Below are 26,206 nucleotides of genomic sequence, written 5' to 3' on the forward strand. Positions count from 1 at the left end.
AATTACCACACCCCTCTCCTTATGCCTTGATTTTAAGTCATCACTAGTAAGTGGAGGGAGGGACCAGACCTGAGCAAGTATTCCCAGCAGGTCAAAAACAGCCAGACTTTGCTGCACAGTGCTTCAGCCCTGTACCTGCTGCTCAAAGCAGGTACACCTTTCCTCGCAGTTAAGAGGGGGCAAAGCTGGGGAACCCCTGGGCAAAGCCTAAATCCAAGCTCCTTCATGCACACTGAACAGATCCCACAGCAGGTATCATCCCCTTAAGAGTTTTAGGTGCACAGATGTTACAAACCAGGTAGATTTAGAGCACACGCTCTAATGTTTTATTCAGAGGCAGCCAGGTCCTTTGCTTAAAAGCATTTGAAAGTGTATCCCAGAGCAAATCAAAAGGACAGAAGACAAGGGAAAGCTATGTGAAAATGCAAGTCAGCACTGAGGCCTGATATCAAACAGCTCCAGCAAGAACTCCCTCCAACCAGTGCAGAGAAGTTACAACACCTTGATGTTGCATCACAGGCATTGCGTTCATCCAGCAAAGAGACTGATGGTAGCAGTCCTTGGCAAGCCTTTAACTTGCAGCAGTGCTCTGCTCTAAGAGGCTTGATGGGACAGGCATGACGCAATGCAATAGCAGCTAAATAGGAACCTGAACCCTGCCCTTCAACTGCAGATTCCTCATCTTGCTCTGCCTTTACTGCAAAAGGTATCAATAGAGGAACATGCCACCTTCTGGCTCCGCAGCAGAGATAAGCTAACAAGATCTTTCAGCAGCTAGCACATACCAAGGCAATAAAACACACAGACTCATTGGTTTACAGAAGTTTATTGTTCATTAAAGAAGCCTTTGTGCAAAAAAAAAAAAAAAAATCAAGACAATGTTCTTTTATAAAGCAACCACATATTTCCCAACACACATTACTCAAGCAGGTCAGGTGCAACATTCCACAGGAAGTGAGAAAACTAAAGAGATTCCCTGCATCAGCATAGGGCTTCCCCAATTCATCTTGCCCCAAAGGTTGCTAACATGAGTTGTTCGATACTAAAACCCAGGAAAATTGAAACTTTGTGAACCTGTAAGAGCAAGGGTCAGTTCCACCCCCCCCCACCCCGCAAACCCATGCTAAAGAACACTATCCTGTTTAAGATATTGAAGACCATACTACACGGTGTGGTGTAACACTACCTGTACCTCTAGGGCAACAATGCTAAAGAGAGCCCATTGCCTATCTAGCATATCTACCCTGATTAGGACATACCGCTGGAACCACTGCACAAACCTGCCAAGACAGAAAGTTTCAGGTTTTACATCTTTAGGGAACTTTAAAAGCAATGAGCACTTTAGAGTTCTGTACAAATACAAACAGAAAAGACAAATCAGTGTTGATATCTGTCAACACTGCCCAGGCATTTAGTATGTACAAGTAACAAAGCTGCAATTGAGTGGTTTTCAGTTAAACGCCATGAAAATTAGTTTGCTTGTTCCTAAAGCATTACTAGAGCTCCCGCCTCACCCAAGACACCACACAGTTAGAAGCGATCACCGGCACCTTTCTGAATGGGACTGGAATTTTCAAAGCTCCACCTCTGCCCACTGTGTCCTTTCCAAAGGTCTTTTCAGAGCTACTTCGGGGGCTGTATTTTGGGGGTTAACTTGTTCAGAATTACACACTTCCCACGGGTAAGGGCTACACAGTCCACAGGAAGCCACAGAAGCATGATTCTTACTGCCCTCCCCTACCTCAAGGGCCTGACTTGTTCTCTGGGTAGCAGCCTGCCATGACAGTCTTCTGTAATTGGGCTTCTTGTTCTACGCTCAGCAATGCACAGGCGTGAAGACATGCTCAGGCACTGCCAACAATTCAAGACCTCATTTTGCTAGGCTTATGTAAGCCTTGAGTTCCCGGGCATCTTTCCACTACTTTAATAGCCAAGTTTGTACAGTAAGAGGTTCTAGTATAGGAAGAGTCACAACTCTAAGATAGACAGTCTGTGCAACACAAAATAGAAGTTAGGGCCATTTTAGTGGGATGCTTTCTACTGCACATGTGTAAAGGTGGGTTGTCAGGTATGCAATAAAGCTGTCAGGCACCTACTACAGTACATTAGCAAGCAGAGACTGATGGTGACTTAGATGCATTCCCATTACTGTTTGGAAACTCTGGAAAAAGTTACACTTGAAACTATTCAAAAGGATGAGTGTCAGTTTGAATGGATGGCAGTAGTGGAAGCTGCTAGCAAACCTCAGCTCCTCTGAAGTTTTAGGACTGAAATATGCTGACAGAAAACAAAGCAAGGAAAGAAATGGCAGTTTACAATACAGCCATTTTCCATGCATGCTGCCTTTTATACTGAACTCACTTTGACATACGCACAGACCCTAGTGTCTTCCCCAACTCATGTTTTACAAATCAGCCCTTTCTACCTCCCTATCACCAGGCTGGCTGCATGTAGGAAGCTGCAAGACTAAGCAGAATTGAGCTGAGACAAGACAAAAGGGAGCCATTCCCTAACTATGTCAACATGCCTCAGAAGTCTCTACAGGGCCCGACAGTGGAACACCTGTGTTTAGACCAAGCAGTCCAAGGAAAGAAAAAGACACAATCCAAATGTGGACTGAGGGTTTCCTTAGCTACAATAACACCACAAGTCCTAAGTGTGGTCACTCAAATGCAAGTGTACTTTACGTACCAGTTACTTTGAAAGTTGCTGGGCACAAAGTCCCCTCCTGCATTTGTAAAGCTTTGAGAATTCCAGCCGAAGGGAGTCAGGGACTCACATTACCCCTTAGAGTTCCCCTACAGTTACACAGAAAATTAATATTCCAGGCAGATGTTAAAAATGCAAAGCATGTAATCTTCCAAATGCTGACTACAGAAAGACACTTGAAAGTTTAGTCACTGTCTTGTTCTTTTCTTTAATTAAAAAATAGCCTTATCTCATTTTATCTTCTCTGCCATTCTCAGCACCTAAAAACACTTCAGTCTACCAATTAAAATCTACAACACTGACTATTTTTAGGAGCATAATGAGTTAAACTGTACAATCAGAAATATCTTTAAGTGAACAATGAAGATCTGATCCTTCAACAGCAGCACTGCTACAGAAAAGTTACAATAAAGGAACTTGAAGGTCAAATTGTTAATGAGGCAGAGGAGGGACACTGGAGATACAGCTCTCCACCAGCCTCAGCCCACGTTTTCAGGCGTCACAGCAAACTTTCAGAACTGGAAATACTTCTTCTAGTTCCACACATGACGTTTGCAGTGATCCACAGCCTAAAGGGAGAGAAATAGGATACATGATGGGGGGAAAAAAGCTCATTTGCAAACAGGAGTGCACCTGTCTACACCATTCAACACCTTATTCTGAGCCAAGGTTTTTGGAAGCAAGTCTGTTTTTTCTCCCTTAAAATAAAGGATTCAAGAGAAGACTAATGAATAACTTATTTCTTCCCAGAAGTTTCAGGGAAGAATGTTGATGACCCTTAACCATTAAGGACTGCACCTTGGCAAAGAACACAGCCAACAGCACTATCAAAAGCAAATTAAGAGCCTGATCAGAGGCCATGGCATGTTCTGTCAGTTGCTGAACAGAAGACTAAATATACAGCTCATTTTGTACCTCACTAGGGATTCTGAAATGCTGGCAGAGGGGTAGGGAATAGGAGTAAAGGTGAGAGGAAGCAGTCTGCTCTAAGAAAGCTAAGGGCTAGGAAAAGCCTCTAGTCAAACTCAAGTAATCATCTCTAGCTAGTTCCCCTTTCAAAAAAGTGGATATTCATCCACTTTAGGAGTGTGCTGTAGAAGCAGAAGAGTCTGAAGTGGTATCAAAGGGATCTGAAGGAAAATCCTGCTTTACTTACATTGCACTGAGCAGCAGTCTCCATGTTCTTACACCAGTAACCTGGACCCCAGACACAAGCATCATCCCCTAGGAGAGGCTGTTTAGCTGATGCACAGACTCCTAGTTTCTGTGAGAAGAACAGCAGCAAAGTCAGCATCTTTTTATTTGCACCAAGAGAACTCAATTCCAGCCTTTTATCTGAGCTTGCACCTGATCAGCTACTTCCTGAGCATGGGAACACAAAGACAACACCACAGTATTCTCAGGAGCTCCCACAATAGTGTGTTCAGCTGCTCACTACAGTCATACTTGCAACTGAACAAGCAGATTTGAAACAGGAAGACAGGATGAAAAGTTAAGTTACCACAACTGCTTTTTCATATTAAGTTTTGAGAAATGGACAGCTTCTGGAAGGGGAGCCTTTCCAGTGAGTGTAATTTTAACTTCATCAGGTTCAGGGCATGCTGTACCTTGACACTGACCTTTAACAGTGGATAGCCACTGGCAGCTCTTGTCCTCTGTCCTTGCTTGCACAAGGCCAGCTGGCAGAGAGCTGCCCATTCATTATGCCTGAGACCTTGCACAACTGAATTTGCTCCAAGCATTCAGACAGCATGCTAATTTTTATTCTAGCAGAGTCTGCATAAGGCATACAGAAAAAGAGGCAGGACCGTATCAGAGCCCATACCGAATGAAACCAAGCATGATACTCACAGTGCAGACAAAAGTGGGATCCATCATCTGTGCCAGGAGTTGCACAACCACTGGTTCATACTGCTCCACAAACTGAACACACTGCAACAAAACACAGGTTGAGAGATTCTTCTGTTAAAGGCAGAAAAGATTAGAGGAGGATACAGCCTTGTGCCATCAGGCCTGTACACTATCCTTGAAAACACTCCAAACAGGCTTGAGCTCTGCAGATCAAGGACTCAGTACTGCACTAACCATGACTAGATCACCTAGCTGTTTCTGTCTACAGACATAGTAGTGTTTATGACTATGTTCAGGAGGGGCAAAAGAACCAAGTAGGACAGGTTTTAATTTACAAAGCTTTGTCTTGGATGTTTGAAGACCACTGCCACCTCAGAGAAAAGCACGCAAGCTGGAGACAAACATCCTGAACAAGACAGCAGCAAAGTGGTAATACCTCTTCAGCTTTAGCACAATTACTGTTAACTTCAGAACAGGCAGCAGCAGTGTTAACTCCACCCATCAGCAACCATCGGCCCTCTAGTGGAGAGGAGCTCCGAAGTGCAGAAAGATGTCAGCATTCTCAGCAGAGGCTAATGGCACTGATTAATAAATGAACCACAGCTACAAACCACCTCACAGCAGTCAGCAGGAATAACTGTTTCATTGCCACTTATAAGCCTGTATATTGTATGCCTACTAAACTCAAGTAGTTGCCTCTTGCTGGTACTCAGCAGCCATCTAATAAGACTTCCAGGTAAATCTTGATAGCAACAGCCTAGCAGGTGTTACCTTTTGCTATCTCCCTGGAATTATGCCAGCATACTTCCAATTACTTTGTTAATCCCCTGAACAGGATCAGTGCTAAGAAAAAACCCTTCAGCAGTTCCCACACACTGTTCTCAGAGGATTTCCAGGCAAACCATTACTGACTGCAAATTAGCACAATTCAGTCAGCTGAGTCAGGTCCTTGAAAGTCTATCTATTCAAAGGAGTGCCAACCCTTAAACGATGGGGAATGTGAAAACCTAACCCCCTGCACTCCAAACTCCTGCCAGCCTCTAGCAGGAGAGATTCCTTCAGCTCTGGTCTGCATTATGCTGACTATTTTTATACTAAGCAGCATGAGGTAGTGCTCGCTAGCTTTTCCAATACTCTGCAACATGTCATCTGTTAGTAGCCCACCCATTTTTGGCCAGAAGGCAGGCCCATGTGGTCATTTGACTGGCCTCCAATCAAGCCTGCCCCTGCCTTCTGTTCTACTACACATGAAGCTCCTACCCTTTGCTCCTAACTAGGAAGAGAGAAACCCTAGGAAGGATCAGGTTGCTGAACAGAGGTCAGCCTCAGCTGCACCTGTGGCCAATTTGACTGCCTTGGTCTCTACCAAATTCTGCTTTGCAGGATGAAACAGCTCTGGCTGGAGACAACCAAATAAAGATCTCTTATGAATATCTGGACATTTATAGCAGAATTAAAGACACTTTAGAGAGAATGACCTAGAAGTACTATGTACACAGATTATCAGGTGAAACAGAGTGAGGTAGCCATAACCGTCATTGTGGGATCTATATAAATCAAACAAAACAGGGATAGCTCCAGATGATCACAAGTTAACATTGCTTTTTAGTCTGCCCTCTGCACAGGTGCTTTACCTGGTCACTGACAGATTCTGGTAGGAAGTGGCAGACTTTTTCCAATAGAGCCTCAATTTCAGCTGTTGTGGCATTCTTCTCTAGTTCTTTGTCTGCATAAGCTACTACCATCTTGCAAACATCACAGAAGCCATCTGCAGGTTTCACTAAAACTGAAAAGAAACACGCTTGTGTAGTTCCCCCAAGTGAAAGAAAGGAGGCAACATCAAGCTAAACAGACTAAGGCATGGGTCCTTGACAGAAGATATAATCACAGGTGAACTAGCTCATTTGGCAACACCACTGATTCCACATTACCAACCTGGCTGAGGAGGCTTGCTGGTTACACAGCACTTCAGCATAACACACACAGTTTCAGGATTTGTTGCTTCCAGAAGCATATCAATCACAGCCTGGCCATAGACATCTATGAAGTCTTTGCACTGGTCTTTGACGCTTGCTGGGAACAGGTAACAGATCATCTCCATTTCGTGTACAATCTCCTCCTGGAGCATAATGAAGGATGCATGGCAAATGAGGAAGCAGAAATCCAACTCAATTTTAGGTACGTTTGCTTACTTATTTGTCCTGCCCAAGGAGGGCAGGAATCTCACTTGCATGAAAAACTAGTAAATGAACTACCTTCCACCTCCAAAGCAGCAATAACACAGCATCATTCTAGCCAAAGCTTTGAAAGAGTTACTGTTTTCACCCTTTACACACCTCTGTCTTGTTGCTCTCCAAAAGGCCAGTCACTTCCTTCACCATGGTCTCACATATTTCACACACAGAAAATGTTTTCTCTTGAACCGATGTTTTCTAAGTATTACAGAATAAAGATAGTATTTATACAAAACAGTAAGTCAACACTTGACCACATCTGACATGGACAACTAAGTTTCTAACAGCATTTAAGTTCAGATGCAGCATGATATCTCCTTTACCTAGCTAGTCAGTTTGAGCTGAATTCAAAAGATCACAGAAGCCAAAAGCCTCAAAGATCTCAGTAAAATACCTTTGTGAATGAGCAGTATTTTGTACAGTTAAGACCCCTTGGTCATTTAAGGAAGGGAGCCGAATCCTGTAGACATGGAGAAGTAAGCATCCCCACAGCGGCTAAAGTGAAGCGAAATAGGAAGTGTTTTGTTTCTTGGGGGTTTTGTTTGTTTTTCACTAGTTGAAGACTAAATGAGTTGAGAGCTTCACTGCTTGCACAAAAAGCCTAGAAGTAGAGGGACTTGAAGGAGATTCCATTCAGAGTCTGTTAATCAGAAGTTAAAACTGTCCTCAAAAAAGGCTTTTTTTGAAAAAAACTTGGCACAATTCTCAACCCAAAGGCCATGGGAAGCTAAGGTGCTTTGTGGACTCTGACCACACTCATGTACATGCACTGCTGTCCTATTTAAAGGGATTGAATGATAACTCCAAATATCAAGCAAAACCCAAATTCAGCAAGAGTTTTGCCCTCCAAGTTAAAAGGGCTGCTATACTTCAATGCTAAAACAAGAGTTCTATTTTAATCCTGAAGTGATACCTTATAGCTTTGGTTTGACATAAGCTCTGCTATTCTAGCAAATTAGTCAGCTCTTCTACCTCACAGAAGAGCCTCAGGAACAGAAAGAGACCAAGATTGTGTGGTTTGGATTATTCTACACACAAGTATTTTTCTGCTTCATCTAGTTTATTACAGCAAAGCAGTAAGGACCACAAAGCTGTTGAGAGTACTAAGAAGGCCATCTTACCTCCACAGTTTCCATTTTTACTTCATGAACCACTTGAGCCGGCACTAGTGTCTGAAGAGGAACAGATTTCAAGGAAGGACAGAACCCAACCATGGCACAAATGTCCTTTGGTTGCTGGAAAGAAACGCATAATCAGTTAAAGTGTCTAGATGACTCTTTGCCCTTTCTATGGAGCCTGTGTGAGGGCAAAGAGAATAGAGACCATAGCTTTAAAAGGTTCCATCACAACCTATGTTTCAAGACTACTTCTATTTCAAGTATTGTGAAAGCATTTGATATTGTTATAGGTAAGACAGCTACCAGGTGAAATTTCCAGTTTTGTTAAGCAACTTTAGGAAGAGGTTAGGACACATCCATTAAAAATCCACCTACCATGAGCTAGCACAGTATGAAAGCCCTTCACAAAGGAGTTGACTTAAAAACCACCAGACAGGCCACCACCATCACATCACACCTGCATCTGTGAAGTGACTCCCCCCCTGCCACAAAGCCTTAAGTTACCATACAGAAGATGCTAATTATCCTGACTTCAGAGGTCACCCAGGATGTAAAAGAAATGCCTAGAAGAGAATTCTCATCCACAAACTACCTTCTCTAAAGCACGCAATAAGGTTACTTTTATGCAATCAGTAACACACATCCCTGCATAATTACTGATCACAGCCTATAAGAAAGAGAAGTTAACCATATAAAAAAATAACCCTACAGGAACCCCCTTCTCTACAAGGGTCTACAGAAGTATTTTGAGTGTTCTCACATGTAAGAGAAAAAGCAGCAAAACAAAGCCTTTCAAAGGGCTTTGAATCCTTCTCAAATGTTTTTGAAAATTACATTACTAAATACAGAAAATAAGTGCTGAACACACAAGGCAGACAAACTACTGCAAGAGGCTGCATTATACCTGCACGAAGTGAGAAAGACTGCACAGAGCAAATGCATAAAACTTGAGTTTCCCCTTAGAAAGGCTGTTTAAGCTAAGAGTTATTTCAGTCCTACAGACAAAAGATCACACTCCACCCTGTCACTATGGCATCAAGCTGCATACAGCAGAGGCTTATGTGTTTATGTATCATGCCATAACCTCATGCACAGGCAAAAGCAGTATCTCAAAGATACAGCACTGCTTCAGACTACTTCAGGCAGTACCTTTAAGTCAAGCCCTTTGGTTCATGCATTGTAATAAGCATTTCCAGATATTAATGCTACAGCAACACCACATACACACGTTCTCTCACAGAGAGATGACAGACACAAGGTCCCCCAAGACCATTTTAATTAAAAGCCCGAATAGCTCTAGGAAGCAGGAGTCTAAAGGCCTCCTCCATCCTCTTTAATTCATATACTCTGAACATCTATACCACCAACCTAGTTTTAAAGGTCACCCAACAGGAGAGCCAGGGACAGCTTCACTCAAGCCCTTTTGACCCCAAACTTAAAACCAGAAGCTGACAGGAGCCACTGGCATACATTTTCTACACCTTTCTTATATGAAGGTAAGCATATTTTCTGCTCCGCTGGCCAAGTCATAATCAAGCTTAAATCTTAGTATCACACAAACTGGTGTCTGGAGCTGGAAATAGGACTGAGCCACTGAAGGAAGTCTCTTGTTCTTTCCCTGTTTTAATCCCATAAATATCCCTTGTATCTGTCAAAACTGAGTACAGTCACACCATGTACACAACTAATAGCAAGTTAACTACAAGCCCTTTAACAGAAAAGCAAGGCATCACCACAGGCAAGTTGCTCACCTACCTGATCCTTCTGTTGACAGAGGAGATTGGAGACAGAAAGATAGGAGAAATTAAAGATAAGTTAAGAAAAAAGCATTTGAACCACATATACTCTTTTCATGAAGATGGAATATGATGTGGTCCCCACCCCAAAGATCTACTACTTAAACTTTGGCAGTGCTAGAGCAACTCATCACATTTAACTGCACAGTGCTAACCAGCATGATTTATTTCAAGCTACTAAAGCATCCTGCGTAAGTCTGCCTCCAAAGAGTTCAAAGGACACTTAGACAATGCAAGGTATGGTCTTACTCCATTGCTATGTTCAAAACTGGAAACCAACTCTTGTTGGAATAAAGATACGCATTTCCTCCCCAACTGCATATGAACAGATTTAAGCAGCCTTTAGGAACTGAAAACAAAGGCCACTGGTCAAATTCAGGCAACCAAATCATACAGGAAGTAATTCAAATCCTGTACGTACTATTTTGGAGGCAAGTGTTCAAGTCAGCCATGCACTCTATACGTTAATTCACCAATAACTTGCTACATTACTTGGAAAAACTCAGAACTGCATCCTTTAAGGAAAAGTTTACCTTTTAAATGGCTTTGAGATCTCCAGATAAAAAAAGCACTACAGCAGTGGTCAGAGGCAAAATATACTTATATTGCTGCACAAGACCAAAACTGATGCTACTCACTTTCCACTGCTCCTATCAAAAGCCCAGAAAGCAGCAGACTTGAGTTAGCAACTCCAGAGAAGTGAGGTTTAGGCTGACTTCCAATTACCACATTCTCTCTAACACTTACTTGGACCAAGTTTGTCAACTATGACAGAGTCCAACTCTAACATGCTTAGGTAGTATTTTGAGGATAAAAGTGAATTAAGTACAAGACTGAGATAGAGTATAGAAGAATGTACATAATGATTCTTTTACTGTGTCTTAAAGGACTAGAGTCTTTTGCACTGTTAAAGTGGTTGTGAGAAAAAAGTGCTAAAGTACACATCCTGAGACCAAATCTATTATCTGATTAAATGCCAAGTTCATAGAATTAATACATAGACCAAGAGCACTCCCCAGAGCTTTATTGTAAAAAATAGGTGTTTGTTTCCAAATAAGTTAGCTACACAAAGTAATATTTGCTGTCAGTTCACTTTTTTGCATTCTGATGATCTTACCATGTGCATCATCATTTGGATAGCCAAGTCAGAATATTCAGAGATATAATTCTTGCACTGCAGGAAGGGGGAAAGAAAATATTGCTGTAAATAAAGTCACTTCAGCTGTACAGTTAAAGTTTTCCTTATACTTTTCAAAGTATTAATTTAGCTGTCCTGCTAAGTAACTATGCTGTTGCCTTCTAGGACTTGCCTCAAACATAACATGGCATTTCATGTTACTCAAGCATTGCACACAAGCTACTTATCTCATGAGTCCTTCTCTTCCTCTCAGTGCACTCCCCCTCAACAATACTACCACATTACCTTGGCAGGTCATTTTTAATGACAGGTGCCTTTAAGGGCTAGCAGCAACTTAAAGCTTTCTTCCACCCCAACACTCATTCTCTCTCACCTCCCCCTGCTACTTTTTGACCAGAAAGTGTTGAACCATTACACTGTGCAACATATCCTACATGTTATAGTTCTCCTTTGTTTTATTAAATAGAATTACATTGAGAGGACTAAGGCACAAGCTATTTTACATCCCTGCATAGGGACAGATCTTTTATTAAAGATAGCTTACCATATCAGACATTCCAGGTCCCAAGCGGTCACACTCATCCTTGGCATGAGCCACTAACGACTTCACAAAAGATGAGTTTGTCCTCACAGCTTCTTGAAGATCAGTAACTAGCTGAATGCAGTCTTTGCATACATCTCCAGTCCCCTGGGCAAAGAGTGAAAGGAAACAAATTCACAAATCTTTGCATAGCTCATTTGGAAGCACAGTTACTACTAAGTTTTAAAAGCTATTTTAGTTAAGTAAACACTTTCATAAATACTTGTAGAAGGCTTAAAAAGCCAAGCTAATAGGAAAAGAAACAAGCTATTGGTATGTGTTGGTATGCACACCAGCCACTAGATGGGGATGAGGTACCTACTCAGCTCTGAAACCCAAGATAACTGTTAAGATACCAAATCTTCAAAATCCCTTGGTTTTATTACAGAAGGAAGCTTCTACATTTGTGACAGATCCATGTGCTCCATGCAGATAGAGAATACTGCACAACAGTATTCTCTACCCACTCAACTGTTTCACTTCAGACCCAAGCTTACCATCAAGACTCAGCCTACACCTGCAGGTTGTCTCATCTATTCCCCTCTGCCAGCTTTTCAGTTCTTTTCCCATCCAGTTTGTCACCTCTGACTTCAGAGACAAGCGCTTCCTCTGAAGGACACAGCCAAGACATTAATTAGGATGCAGGAGAATCCTTTGAGTACTGATGCCAAAGTTGCTCTTGAAAGAAATTGTTTCCAGTAAGACCTGCTTGACTACCAGTTGTGGATGGGAACAGCCCAGAACAAGACTTGTCTTAGTAGACCACAGTTGTTAATTCAAGGTTATGTCTACAGTCTATAGTGGCTGCAGCTATCGTCTTATTTAGCTTTAAACACATAGGCTAGGAAAAAGGTAGCAGTCTATACGCAGCAGCACAAAATTCACCATTGGACAGTCACTAAAGTGAAATGTGTCAGCTTAATCTGAGTCCAGTAAGACAATCCCTTACCAATAATCATCAATAAGCTTTTACACAAAGGAGCACTAAAGCTCTGGAACAGAAAATATCACTCTTGCACACTAACACTACAACACCCTCACCTTCGACTCTTCCTTGGGTTTGTCCTGAGGGTAGAGGAGAAGAGGCACATTAGCCATGAATGGAGATGCCAGTTCAGAGAAGTCCAGCTCTGGTATCTTATTGGACTGGAGCTGTTTCTGAAGTTTCATTGCTGCAAGGTGCTTCTGAAGGGACTGGCACAATGACAGGGCACTGCATACCACTTCAGGTTTATCCTAAGGAAGATAAGAGATACAAAAGTGTCATCAATCTAGCACTTTATGTATGACATTTAGAGACAGTCATTCAGCTTTAGAAACTGACACGAAGTGAGTTTCACAGCAAGGAAGTAGTCTTCATGTTTTAACTGGTTTCCTCAGAATCCCCAGCGTTCATCTTCATGAACCATTAACAGAACTTTAAAATATTTACTGCAGCAACTTTCAGATATCTAAAGCAGTTTTTTGGTGATTCCACAGGTTTATCTGAAGCATTAAACAATTGTTCTTTCCCTGTAAACCAAGAAAAGAGAAGACAGCCTATGGATCCTCTGCTTGTAAAATAAAGGCAAGTCTTGTTTAGTGGCTTGCAATTAAATTTGTCAATTCTTGTAATACTAGTTATCAATACAGGATGAAAGGATCATACGCAGTCTTATTGAAGAGAAACTCAGGCATCAACAGGGGCACAGTTTCCAACAATTTGTAAGTGTTGAAGTTATCTACTTACTAGCTCTTCTTTGATCATATCCATGATAACTGGTAGGTAGGAGTCCACAATTTCTTTGCACTCAGAGACAAGGCCTTGGTCAGGAAGAAACTCACATGTCTTTTCCAAGTAAGAGCTGATCTCTTCCTGTAAGAGAAAGTAGGTCATAGACAATATATACATCAGAAGAGCTCTTTCCATTCTCAAAAGGCATGACACAAAGCCCAGAAAAGCCCCTGGACTCAGGTAGGTCAAGACAGTTGGCAAGCAAAACCAGAATGAGGTTTCACATTATAGGTCTATTTTCTCTAGTCCCTGGACCTTTGGCAAGACACTGCCAAAATCAAAACAAGAAATACTTCTTGCAAGGCCTGGACAATGCAGTCCTATTAGCATGTACCATTTAAATGCAAGAAGAGGTGGAAGTTATGGGCTAGTGGGACAGATTTGTTTACACCAAGTGCTCTGGGTTCACAAAAGAACAAGGGGAGAAAGTCATTCAACTAAAATAAAGTCCACTTTACCTTATGTAATCATCCACTTCTAGAGATGGATGTATCCTACCTTTTAGGATCAATGGCCCACTGGCACAAGAACAATTGAACTAAACATTTAATCACAGATGTGTTACAGATGGATAGCTCTAGAATTTGCCAGTCTGGACTGAACTAGGCTGTTTAAAAGCTTTATCCTATGTATTTTGGCTCCTTTCAACATTCACTGTTTAAATTTGGTAAACAGAGATTACTCTTCTACCCCCTCTGCTTGAGATCTTGTGACAAGGAAGCCAACTACCACCTTTGAACAAAGAAAGGGGAGCTCTGCTTACCTCTGTGCCATTGTCCTTCAAAACCTTGCCAGCCACTGTTACAAGTTCTTTACACAAGTCACAGGGGATACTGTTCTAGGGAGAGAAATAGAGGGTTACTCTCGGACAGAATTAAGCACATCTGAATGTAGCGTCCAAATAAGAATGGGGAGGATGAGGATCACTAAGAAATAAAGCGAAAGAAGAAATATTGGCTGAAGCTGCAGGAGGGAGGGGGGAAGCTATTTCAAGCATGTCCACCTCCAATTTCTTCAGTAAATCAACAGAAAATGAGAAATCAGGCATGCTGCCACTTGCTTCTTTCACCTAACCCCACACCTACAAAGTTTAACAGCTTGTCACGTGCAACCTGAAGTACATTGCCCTGAGAAGCCTTCTCCTGAACCTGCTTTACCTTGCTCTTTGAAGCATCCAGATTTCCAAAATTCCGGGACAAAATTAAGAAACAATTCATATGAATCTAAGTATTTTGTGCAAAGCAGAACTTGCAGCAGAGTACAGAATTCAAACTTGCAGCCCAGAAGAGGACTAAACACAACTTCCCCCCCTAAAAGCACCAGAAATTGAAAAGTTCCTATGCTTCCAGTATATGTGAACTTGGATAACAGCCTCATACATTTTAATTGTGCTCTGCCAATCTAACATAAGCTCCTTCCCCTGCTTTTCTCTAGGCAGAGATGCAGCAAAGTTGATTGCATCTATTAAACACATTTTCCCTAGAAGCTGTGAAACCATACAGCAAACTACAGCTACATCTAGTAAAGGAGCACTTGCATTTAGTACAAACATGACTTAAAGTCATGTTAAATGCAATGACTGTGCCCTTTTATTCATGATTTAGCATACACTGTATCTTGTGGAATATTAACTCATAGGAAAGACTGAAAATACTTAAAAAACTTTTTATTGTAATATCAGTGTGGTGTGGCTCAGTGTAAGAATAAGAAAAGGTTCCGAGTTAGGAGTCTTTCAGAGGACTGAATCTGAAAAACCACTAGCTCCATTCCACGTACTGCTCAGTAATTGCAAAACAGGTCATAGGAGCAGTCAGCAGACAAGTTGTGCAAGGTAAGAGAAGTGGAAAGCAAGCTTTAGCATCTAAATTAAGGCACAGGAACCAAGGCGTAGTCAGATGTAGCACTTAACTCTGATCAGAGCCTTGGAAATCTTCATTAGCATATGGAAACCAGCTACCCAAACCAGACTGAAAGAAGTTTCAGTAGTTGATACTTACTACAGTAGGCTTGCTCCAGACAGTCTGCTGACAGTGTTTCACAGCTCCACATTGTGATGCTGTCCGAAGGCTCTGACACCATACCTCAGGACCCTTCACACAATCCTTCTGCCACAGAAGGGGGCTTGCCACAGCTGCCAAGGAAAAAAGAATTCAACTGCACATTTGAATGATTTCCATTCCAAAGTAAACAGGGTAATGCAATATGGTATAATTATTGCCTTTCCATTATGCCACTTAGATTTAGTAACATAAGCACATTTCCATCCAGCAATCTCTACCCTGAAATGTTAGCATGAGTCCAAAGAAGACATAACCAAAGAACTCCAGAAAAAACAAGCAGTTGAACTTTGCTACAGAAGTACCTGAGCCTCACCACCTTAGCAGTGCATTCCCCTACCATCCACCTTTGGCAAAACAGTATGCTTAAGGTGAAGAACGCATGTTACCAGATGTCATGAAACAAACTGCTCCTTGCAGAAGTCCACACCTCAGACCTGATTCCAGAAGATACAACACCCCTGCTCTCACCCTACTGTCCTCAGTCACCAACTGACCCAGCAGTCACACCTAGTTTGGCAGAGTCATCTGTACACCCTCTCCTAGCTGATCCACCTTTTTCCCCTCACACATCAGCTGAGAGCAAGGAAACGATTTGATTACAAGCCCCAATACATTGCATGAAGGACATAAGAGCCATATACAGATTGAAGCAGTTTGTAAACAGTTTCAAGAAAGTCAAAGCAAAAGAGGGGCAGAAAGCAAAGTGAGATATTTTAACCAAATAATTTTTAAAGCAGTTGAACATATTTAGACTGTTTCCTCTTTGTTAGTTCTTCAGCTGTGTACAGAAAGCTTGAGACACAACTGGAGAACAAGCTCTAGTTTTTGACAGCAGCAGTCTCCTGCTGTTAGATCCTTAACTAATATAAAATTACCTAGTGTTATTTGAACATGCTATTCATTCATGCAAGACATCTTAAAGACAGGTTATTCAAGTACACCAGAAGGATCACTTTCCTTTGAAAGCCACTTATGAACAGATGCCTATATCTAGAACATTTTATTGGCTCATATCCCCTTTCCCTTCAAAAGGCTCCAAGACGACAAGGCTGGCATTACCTTAAATATTGATCTTAAGGTAATGTCAAAATTCACAAAACTTGTGTGTTCTTGCCAAGCCTTAGTCTCCCTTTATAAACTCTCCAGCTTTCAACCTCTTTTCCGGCACCTCTGCTCCAACACAAGAATAGGAGGGTTTACTTGAAGTGCCTACAAGAGCTGTGATTACAAAGATTCAAGTCATCCATATCCTCCAGAGAAGCAGGCTACAGGAGAATTTAACATGCAAGACCTACATTACCTCCCACACCAAAAATTGTCTTGCACCCAATGAAGTTTAGAAGTAAAACACAAGCTACTACTCATGGACAGCCCTAAGAAACTGTGAGGAATCTGCACTATTAGTAATAGGACAAGTCCAAGCTATGTTTTTTTCATGCCGGTTCACGAAGGCCCCTGGAAGAGAAACCCAACTTTCCCGATTTTCTAAAGCCATTTTGTCAGCAAGCAGGCTGAGTCTGTTCAGCAGTCTCTCTCTTAGGGTTATACTAACCAATGAAGAAACAACTTCCAACCCAGTAACCAGAGACACCTCTCAAATCCTACAGCAGACAGGCTCAAATGAACTCCACTGTGGTCTAAGTTGATGAGGCACCGCTGTCAGAGTTTTGCCTGTTCAAATTTTGCTAGTTATATAGCTGCCATTTAGGAACCATTATTTTGATATCAATGCTGTTTACACATCTCAATGTTGTAAAAGCATATTATCTAAATTTAGAAACAGGAATTAAGCTTTTTGATTCTTATGAAGTTCCAGTGAGGTTATGACAGAGGAATAGTCACTTTTCTATTTCCTGCCTCTTGGTTCTAAACGATTAGACAATCAATTTAATGGCCAAATTACCAGTGCATCTCTTAGGCAGAAATAAACTATACATCAGTTAGAGCAAGATAAACACAGCATAATAGATGTAGATTCTGTAGTTTTCAGCTGATTTAAGGCCTGTTACTGAATCTCATGAAGAAATGACCCATTCGTTTTAAGAAAATGTGCTCTGCAAACTTAATCTTCCACACAAAAGCAAGTTTACCACTTGCCCTCCCCCAGAGGGAAACTAGATTATTCTTTAGCAAGATATCACACTAGGACTGCTTGTAAAAACCATATGAGTCAAACTTCAAAATCTGTAAGAGTGCATGGTCACAAAATATTTATAGACAGCCTGCTCTAAGTTAGAGTATTGTCCTGGAAGTAGCAAGAATTAAAAAAATGAAATTTCAAAGTCAGACTTAAACTGGTCAGCTCTGGCAAGATGACAATAAGCAAGTATACACTCCAAGTTGGAGAAAAGTTTTCTCCTATTCAGACTCTGGTATTGGAACACTGGTAAGAAGTTCCTTAAGGTAGAGTCAGGTTTGGCTTGACTTAACTAGTTGGAAACCCTGTTTGAAAAGCACAGGTAGTAACCCATGGTTTTAGTTCCAGAAATCAAGAGAATTACACATCCTCTCCAGTTTGAAACCACAGAACAAGACTCCTGAAAAGTTAGCTCAATAGGTTAACTGTTTGATATAACAGGCCATTAAAAAGAAATCAAACTAAGGAGTTCAGAGCAACTTACACTGGTTTGATCTAACTCTTCAATAGCTTTCTGCTCTTGGTTGGCTTTTGTTAATACAAGTCTGTCACTGCCTAAACTGAAAGCTCCATTCCAGCTTCTGCAGAGTGTCTAACAGCTAGTCCTGTTCCTTCTTCCACATTGCTTCTGATCTGGTCATTACAGGTACAGGACAGAAGAAATACTATGCTTTAAATGCATGTTTATCAGCTTTCTTTGCTGCACATCTTTAAAATTAAGTTCCATGCTGTTTGGCTTCTGTATCAAACATGAGTGCTGCAACAGAGTAGCCACTAATGCTCTGTTTTGCCAGGATACAGCAAGCAATACAGGCAGGACAGCAGGGTTTAAGGTTATGACACTACGGCAGAAGATAACTGAAGAGTGATGCAGCAGTCTGATACTGCAGTCTGATACCCTCTGAGGTGTAGAGTGAGAGCACAGGTTGCAGATGATTCTGTTCCAGGCACAAAGAAAAAAGGCTTAATATTAGAAGGATTCATTTCTATTAGTACATTAACTACTTTATGCCTCTAATTCCCTTGTTTTCCCAGCATCGGAAGTCTCACCATCACAGAAAAGAGCAAGTTCTCAGATACTAGAATTGACATACAGAGCCACATTCTGCTCAAAGCACTGCTGCAGGCCACACAGCCAACTTCACATTTGAGGATAATGCCACTAACAGCATCTGCAATCCTCAACAGCTGAGTGCAGCCACAAGAAGCTTGGAAAGAACATGAAACCAACAGAAGCCACGAAGTACAAGAAGCCTCAAGCACATTACTTGTTTATAAGCCAGAGAAGATTGAAAACCAGCTTTCAGATGCACAAAAACTCCCCCAAACACCTCCCTACCAGTATTATTTCAAGTCCTCACTCCTGAATACAACAGCAGAGCAAAAGGAAGTGCTAGTATACCTACATGCTTTTTCTGTCAAAGCAGCCAACAGATTCAGGAAACCTGACCTATGCAAAGAAGAGTACTTCATCCACAGAAAATGGGATATTGATGAACAGAAGTATCCTTTCAGCTTTAAAGGACATTGGGGAAGTTTCTTCCTTCTGAGAAAATAACTTTATATTTGATACTTTCATCAATACAGATCTTTCTGGTCAAATGGTAGCTAGGTAAATTCATTCTTTAGGGGCACACATCACTCACATTTGAGCTATATATGAGCAGCTATAGAACAAAGATTACATGTACTAAGCATGGCTTTTTCCCCCTCCCATCCTCCACAGTAACTTTTAGTTAAGTTTGCATTGTTCTATAACACACCAAAAGTGTTATATAACAACTTCTAAAATAAAAAGGTGCATATTCACTACAACATTATCCACCCTCCCTTTCTGAATGTCCAGGAAGGGAAACAAAGGCAAAAGCTCTGCATTAATTCAGATTTTGCAGATTCAGAAAACAGCCTTCAATCCTTTACTGCTCACACTACTTCTTCCTCAACTTATTCTTCCATTTCATTTTGGAGACAGTATTTTCCTTCATGTTTTAACTCATGTTAAAACAGAAGGAAAGTTGTCAGCAAAGCATGTTAAGACTGTTGGTTCACAGAAGAACAAATGGTTTGTAGTTTGGAATAGTTATCTTGCCTGTTCCCTTAAAATCATCTCTCCTGCAAGAGGGGTGAAGTCTCAGCATGGTATTTCACATCCCCTGCACAGCAAGACACCAAGAGAAAACAAAGCACTGTCGGTCACCTCACAACTCTTAATGCTTGCTGGATAACTAAGACAGTAATCTCACTGGGTTTTCTCTGGCATCCCTTTATTTTATGTATTGTTCTTTACCTACTTGAGGTCATCCATTTTAAAATAGATCTCTCCTTTCCCTGTAGATCAGCTCTCCAGTCACATGTCATGTCCACCCAAACCTGCCCCCCTCCCCGAAGTTCTTAAAAGCTGCTATTTTTAGTGTGCCAAACAAGTTTATCTGAAGGCTAGGGTGTTTCAGCACTCCCTTTGATTGCGTTTTCCCCTCCGTGACCTACTTCAGACCTGGTTTATTTGATTTTAGAAGGAACTTTTACTCCACCAAGCATTTCCTAATATATTAAGGAGTGAAAGACAATGGAGGAGGAAGGAGAATGAGACATGGAAATACCATCCACATACCAAATGAAAAGGCTTTCAGATCTTAATTTCCTAACCTTTCTGGTTTTCTAGCCAGGCTGAAGATCCAGAGCCACCCTAAGGTCCTGGCAGACACTTAGTTTCTTGAAACCAAAGTGAGAGTCATACTTACTATGACCTCTGATGGTTATGTCTATTCTGGCAGATGACTACCCATCTGTCAAGCACTGCCTCAGAAACAGCCTGAAGCCCGACAACAAAATCAAAATACTCCAGAAGCTGAAGGTTAACAGCAGAATAGGAAGAGACTCCTTTGCTTGGAGGCCCAGGTCAGTAGCCTAACCCTGTTAGAACACCATCAATATAGTCCTGGACAAATTAACTTGTAGCTGGCAAGAAAAGGAACAGGCTATTTGTTCCAGTGAGTTGAAGGCAAATCTGGGAGATTACCTGGAATGCTATCAACTCCTAAGTCTTCATGACAGAATTGATTTGTTCCTAGTATTATACTAGCATTTACCAGGAGAAAGGCTTTTTTCCCAGGTTTGTCTCCACTTGACAATGTTAAACATTATCTCCCAAGAACACCCAGAGGCCACATGACTATCAGTCTACTCCATTCTGGGCTCAGTCAGTTACTGACTTTTCCCATTTCCTTCAAGAGCTGCAAATGCAAAGTGTGTTCACATTTAAAAAGTTGAGTGGGATCTACTTCTCTTCACCAAATCTTACAAAGTGTCAACAAGTCAAGGAGCAACCTCAAGTTATCTGAAGAGCTGGGTACTCCACAGCCTCTCTGGAGAGGGAGTGAGTTTAAGTGACATTTTACAAGTTGTAACCCTATCACATGCTAATAACACCCTAAATTCTATTAAGCTTTTGAATTAGTGAGACAGTAAAATGACCACAGTATCCGTGAGAATGCAGGCAGTTTGGGGAGAGGAGGAAGGAAGAACAGATGAAATCTGGCTAGATGTTATTGGTATTCTAGATGCCAGTTAAAAATCAGGGTCTTCCTGTCCAACATCCACTGATAAAATAATCAGACTCAAAATACTTGTAACTAGTGCAATTCACAAGTGACTACTTTTGAGTTAAGCCCATAACTAGGCTTTTCCTCAAAGTGGCAAGTGCACTCACATTCTGGTACATTACCTCTGCTGTAGAACTCTGTTCATACCTCAAATGCTTCCTTGTTTCCCTCACCAGAGGATAGGCATGGTATGAGGAGCAGTTTTGTGTACATATAAGCAATCGCAACAAAATTAATGATAGCAGAGCAGTAAGATCAGCTCTTTACTACTGAAGTACTACCTTTACTAACTTCCGGGAAATTTTTATTCCCTAACACTTGCACAAGAGAAGGCAGCATTGCAAGAATGCCATTTTCCAAAGCTTAAAAGGAAATGCTTTGCTGACTGCTGTAGGACTACTAAAGCTAGCAAAAATAAGCATCAATGTTCCAATGGCTTTGAATACCACTTTAGTTAGCAGGGATCACTATTATTAAGTCACAGAATCAAACTACTTTTAATGAAAGAGCTCCAACAGGTTCAGTTAAGAATCAAAATCTGAAACAACATAAAGACAAATCATGCCTGCATATTAACCAGCCATGCCTTAATTTACTGGCTAGTGGCATAAGTTGTCACAGTCCCTATAAAGGATGCAAGAGACCCAGAGTTTCCCCATTGACCAGAGGTTGCCAGGCAGTGACCTCTGCCCGAGATTCTTCTGACAGTCTGGAAGAGACATTTGGACATTCTGCAAGGGCATCCGGTAGTTGTAAGGAGAAAGAAGTCCCACAGAGTATGTTAAGTTATTCCCTAGAATTGAGAAGCATTTTTGCCTGCAGAAATATGCCTAAGTGTTTTGAACATGCATCCTTTCCATCCCCATTCCTTCTGGGTTTTTCTTTTTCCCCTCCTTAGGGAAAGGAGGCATTTCATGCCAGTGTCTGTAGAAATTCTGTATTCAACATTCCCTTTACCCCAGGTACATTCACACCGCAAAGAACTGAAAAGCCTGCTCGTTTTATTCAGAGAGCCATATCTACAAGACAAAGTTCTGATCATTGATCACAGGTTACACTACAGTCCAAGCACAGAGCATGTTAAGTCCAATGACATCCAAAGACTCCAGAAAACAGCATGGCAGTTGAAGACACTCCAGGAAGCAACAAAGCCTCAGGAGCAACACTACTTTTCACACCACCAGAGCAGCACCTCAGTGCAGAATGAAAGACACCAGACATGGAACATACCTTGACAGGAAGTTCCTTTAGGAAAAGGAAGTACATTAAACCACTGCAGCCGAACAGAGCCAAAGTACACCAGAGGGATGAAAAGGACCATTTCAAAGACTAACTTCCATGAGGATAGCAGTTACCTATGTGAGACCCTGGAAATGACAAACTATGGTGCAAGAGGTGAAAGACTAACCTACCCAGGAAGGCAGTGATGAAGCAGTTGACAGCAGAAGAGAATGAAAATGCTTAATCTGTGAATACTAATAGCTTGCATCCCAATGTGAGCATGGTCAAAGGATTTTAAACTGTTACATTTAGAAAGAGTAAACCTTGAAATCTTGCAAGATTTACTCAGCATCTCCAAGAAAAATCTCTCTACAGACTTTTCCAGTCTGTAGACTAGTTTTTAAACAAAAAGTCAGAGTAAGAAGCACAAACTTGAGTCTCCTCTTCACTCCAAGAGGAGAAATATTAATATCTGAAATTAAATGTTGCTCTGTGGCCCAGTAAACATAGACAAGCATTATCTTAAAACGAATGCACATCACACAAAGGACTACAAAAGTGCCCCTTAACTTACAGTAGGGGTCTTAAATCTTAATGGCAAGAAATCAATTACCACAAACTGCTACACAAAGGAGAAAAAAGAATTCTTGCTTTTGTCATGTGGTTCTAAGGCACTGTCCCAAAACCTGCTTTGAAGAATCAGATCAACCATAAGACACCAAAACAAAAATTTACTGACAGCCAGCAGTAGCAGGTTCTATTTCCCTACTGATACAAAGTAAAAAGCTTTCAGTCTGTCAGATTAAATCCCCCTGCTTCAGACAGCAGAGTCCATCCTCCTGGAGAACCCCCACTAACATGAGTCACCTGATGAATGCTGTTTAGTTTTTGTTGACAAGCTTCTATTCACTCTTTTGTTCCATCATCCAGGACTTTTCTTAGAGATTCCCAGGGCTATTCATAACTTGTTTTGGTATCGTTAATAGCACAAACTGAAACTGCAAAAAGGCTACATGAATTTAAATAGTTCTGCAGAAGGAATTACACATTTCACTTAGTAGCCATGAATATGTGGAGCAGTTTGTTCAGTTCCTTTAGAAGGAAAGGAATTCTACTTCTCTTTTGCAAAGAACAGGTTTACACACAAGTCACATTTTAACAGCATACTTATCAAAGCACCATTTTCTTGTGGTGGTTTTAAGACACCTCTCATACCCACAGCATCTTATGTTATTCCTCTAAGAAAACAAGGATACAATTTTTTTAAGATAAAGTCTCCCCCACCCCCATCCCCCACTTCATCTACAGTAAACGGCTGCACAGGCATAGCTTTTGTTAGAAACCACATTCCTAACCAGAACAAGCCTGTAAACTTCTGATCTTAGCCCAAGCTCAGTTATCTGCCTTTTACACCTTCCTCCTCCAATAACTTAAAACCAGACAGACTAACTCGGCCTTCAGTTTCTGCCTTTTTTGCTGGATGTTCTTGCCTATGTTTACTAGAAGAATTATACATTAGACTAAAATTCAGGGAAGAAGGAAGATTAAGCCTATTTTAGGAGGAACAAAAAAGGCCATCAAGCTTTCTACTTCTCCACTCAAGCTAACTTATTTTCTCCTGGTAAAATAAGAAAAATATTTCCAGCTCAGAGTAACTGCTGTTACAGCTAGGCACCCAGCCTTTCTTTTCTCCTGGTGTCAAATACCAGCAATAATCACAGAGCATATCAGTAGTCCTGAGGTCCAACAAGAACTCTATGCCCTGCTTTATTTCCACAGTTTCTCCTTTAAAGGAAAGATGTACAGGAGCACTGTAAGTAGGTCAACCCTAGTCAGCCAAGTAACTATTAAGCTACAACAGGAGTTGCTAGATTTTGATGCAGCTAATTTGTTAACTTGGTAGAAGAAATCAGTATTCTGGGTGTCACAGCAAAACCTAAAGGAAGAACTGCATGATGCTATCATAGGCAAGTCAAATAGCTGTCATAACAGAACTTGGGGAAAAAGAGACAGATGTTTGTGTTAAAACAGTGACTTCCTAGAGACAGACAGGCCTAACAAGTCTTCTGCTATGCTCAGCTGCTACACATGCATTTAACCAGTAGACCAAGTTAACTCTCATTGCTAAACTGGTTTCTCATTATAATTTCCTTAAATGCACCAATGTGAAACTTGGAACACTTCACGACAAATCCTTTTTATTTTTAAGCACAACACTACACCTACTTTAGTGACTCAGAAACAATATCAATAAAAATAACTGATGGCACTTCAGTGTGGACAAGAAACAGAAATCATACTATTAAAGCAAATAAGCAGGGTGAAAGATGACATTCGTTTTCTTGCTTCCAGGCCAAGATTCTTCGTTGAATTATCAATATATAAGCACATTAAAACAGTACTTCCTTAAGTACTGCAGTATTGACCAACTGCACACCATCTTAGGCATTACTTACTGTTCTCTGCCAAGTGGTTATTCCTATGCTTTTTAAACACCTAGTCTGGTTCTTCTCTGGTTGACTTGCATGAAGCATGGGGGTGTTAAACTCTTGAGCAAACAAGCTGTGCACTTACAAGCCCCTTAAAAGAAAATTCTCAGAAAGCCAGGTAAATCAGCCTGTCACCTGCTATTAGACCTTTACCTTGGGTGTTTCTGGTGATTAACTCTATACCATGAAGTTAAGGAAGACACTCTTCTAGTCAGTCCATGTCCATTTCTGTAGCCCCATCTAGTTACTGCAGAGTATAAAATACAAACATTGTCTTTTCTAACTTCTAGGCATAAAGCTGATGATAGGAGTAGCAGTTACCCTTCCCTGCCCCTAGCATTTTCACCTCAGCAACAACCAGCAAGGCAGCTAACAGCAACAGAATAGTTATCCATTTGGTGCAGGAGACTCAGAAAGCGAGACTGCTGAAAGCATAAAATAGAAGACTATCTCCCACCATCTGAAAGCAGCTTAACACCTTGCTATCCTCAAAATGGCAAAGATCAGCCAGAGGCTCTATAGCAGCTGCTGGAAGAAGAAAATACGGTTTCCACCAATTGTCCTTACTTTGATCTAAAGGAGGTCATATTCATTTATGAATCGGAAATGCATATTAAAAAAATCTAGTGTTCCTGCTGACACAGTGCCATCCTTAATAAGTCATTTTTCTACAAGTAGTGGAAAAGGCAGGTTTCTCCCACGAACTTCTTCCTACTCGATGTGTTTGACTGTTGTTCTTGGGCGACTTTTCCTGAAGTCAGCTCTTTCGGCCCTACAGAAGCACACAACCACCCTGCAGAAGCCCTTAAGAGTCTCGTTCATTCTTTCCATCTGCCCCAACAGCGCCTGTGCCGCAGTACAGCAGCCAGGCACAGCAACCCGCTGCGCAAGAGCGGCACACGGTGCCCCCGCGGAACCGTTAAGCGTGAAATGCAGTTGCACCACAGCCACTCCCGGCGCGGCAGCGCTGCGGCCGCGGGGCCGGACGGGCGCTCCCGGGGGAGGCGGCTCGCCAGCCCTCCCCCCCCTTATCTCGGCTTCCTTCCCAAGGGCTTTTGGCAGCCGGGCCCGGAGTGACACAGCACGGCGCGCACCGCGCCGGCGGGCCCCGGGCGCTACGAGACGAGAAAGGCCATTCCGGGCGACGGCTGCGCCACCGCCCTCCCCGCAGGGCCGCCGGAGGCCGCTCCAAGGAGGCGGGCGGGCCCCGCGGCCCGGTGGAGCCGCCACCGCGGGCCGCCGCGCACCGACCCCGGCCCCACCGGGCCGCCGTTGCCAGGCAACGCCGCCAGACCCTCGGGGGAGGGGGGCGCGGCTACGGGTGCCGAGAAGGGGAGAAGCAGCAGGGAGCCGCCCCGGCGGAGGAGAAAGGGGAGGGGGAGGGCGGTCGCTTACCGGCCGCCAGGAGCCCGAGGAGGCAGAGCAGCCACCGCGCCATTGTCCCCCGCGCCCCGTCTGCAATGCGGAGCGTCAGCTGATCCCCCGCTCTATAAAGCC

The 26,206-nt window shown here is 42.1% G+C and overlaps 1 protein-coding gene across 3 annotated transcripts; it reads right to left on the reverse strand.

Moving 5' to 3' along the window:
- Positions 1 to 810: 810 nt before the first annotated feature.
- LOC106485380 (prosaposin) lies at positions 811 to 26,206 on the reverse strand. Of its 3 annotated transcripts, XM_067299725.1 has the most exons (16): positions 26,105 to 26,206; positions 15,198 to 15,331; positions 13,964 to 14,038; positions 13,156 to 13,281; positions 12,468 to 12,662; positions 11,391 to 11,534; positions 10,826 to 10,882; positions 9,668 to 9,676; positions 8,505 to 8,579; positions 7,916 to 8,029; positions 6,897 to 6,992; positions 6,496 to 6,679; positions 6,195 to 6,346; positions 4,561 to 4,641; positions 3,866 to 3,973; positions 811 to 3,278 (listed from the first exon to the last, which is right to left on the reverse strand). In XM_067299725.1, exons 1-16 carry the CDS (start codon positions 26,145 to 26,147, stop codon positions 3,243 to 3,245), a joined length of 1,629 nt encoding a protein of 542 aa, XP_067155826.1. In that variant the 5' UTR covers positions 26,148 to 26,206; the 3' UTR covers positions 811 to 3,242. The 3 variants fall into 3 exon arrangements, with proteins under 3 accessions (XP_067155826.1, XP_067155824.1, XP_067155825.1); XM_067299723.1 differs by lacking the exons at positions 8,505 to 8,579; positions 9,668 to 9,676 and having other exon boundaries at positions 26,105 to 26,205; XM_067299724.1 differs by lacking the exons at positions 811 to 3,278; positions 3,866 to 3,973; positions 8,505 to 8,579; positions 9,668 to 9,676 and adding an exon at positions 3,980 to 4,071.

This window comes from Apteryx mantelli, chromosome 7, assembly GCF_036417845.1.
Source record: "Apteryx mantelli isolate bAptMan1 chromosome 7, bAptMan1.hap1, whole genome shotgun sequence".
Taxonomy (NCBI): Eukaryota; Metazoa; Chordata; class Aves; order Apterygiformes; family Apterygidae; genus Apteryx; species Apteryx mantelli.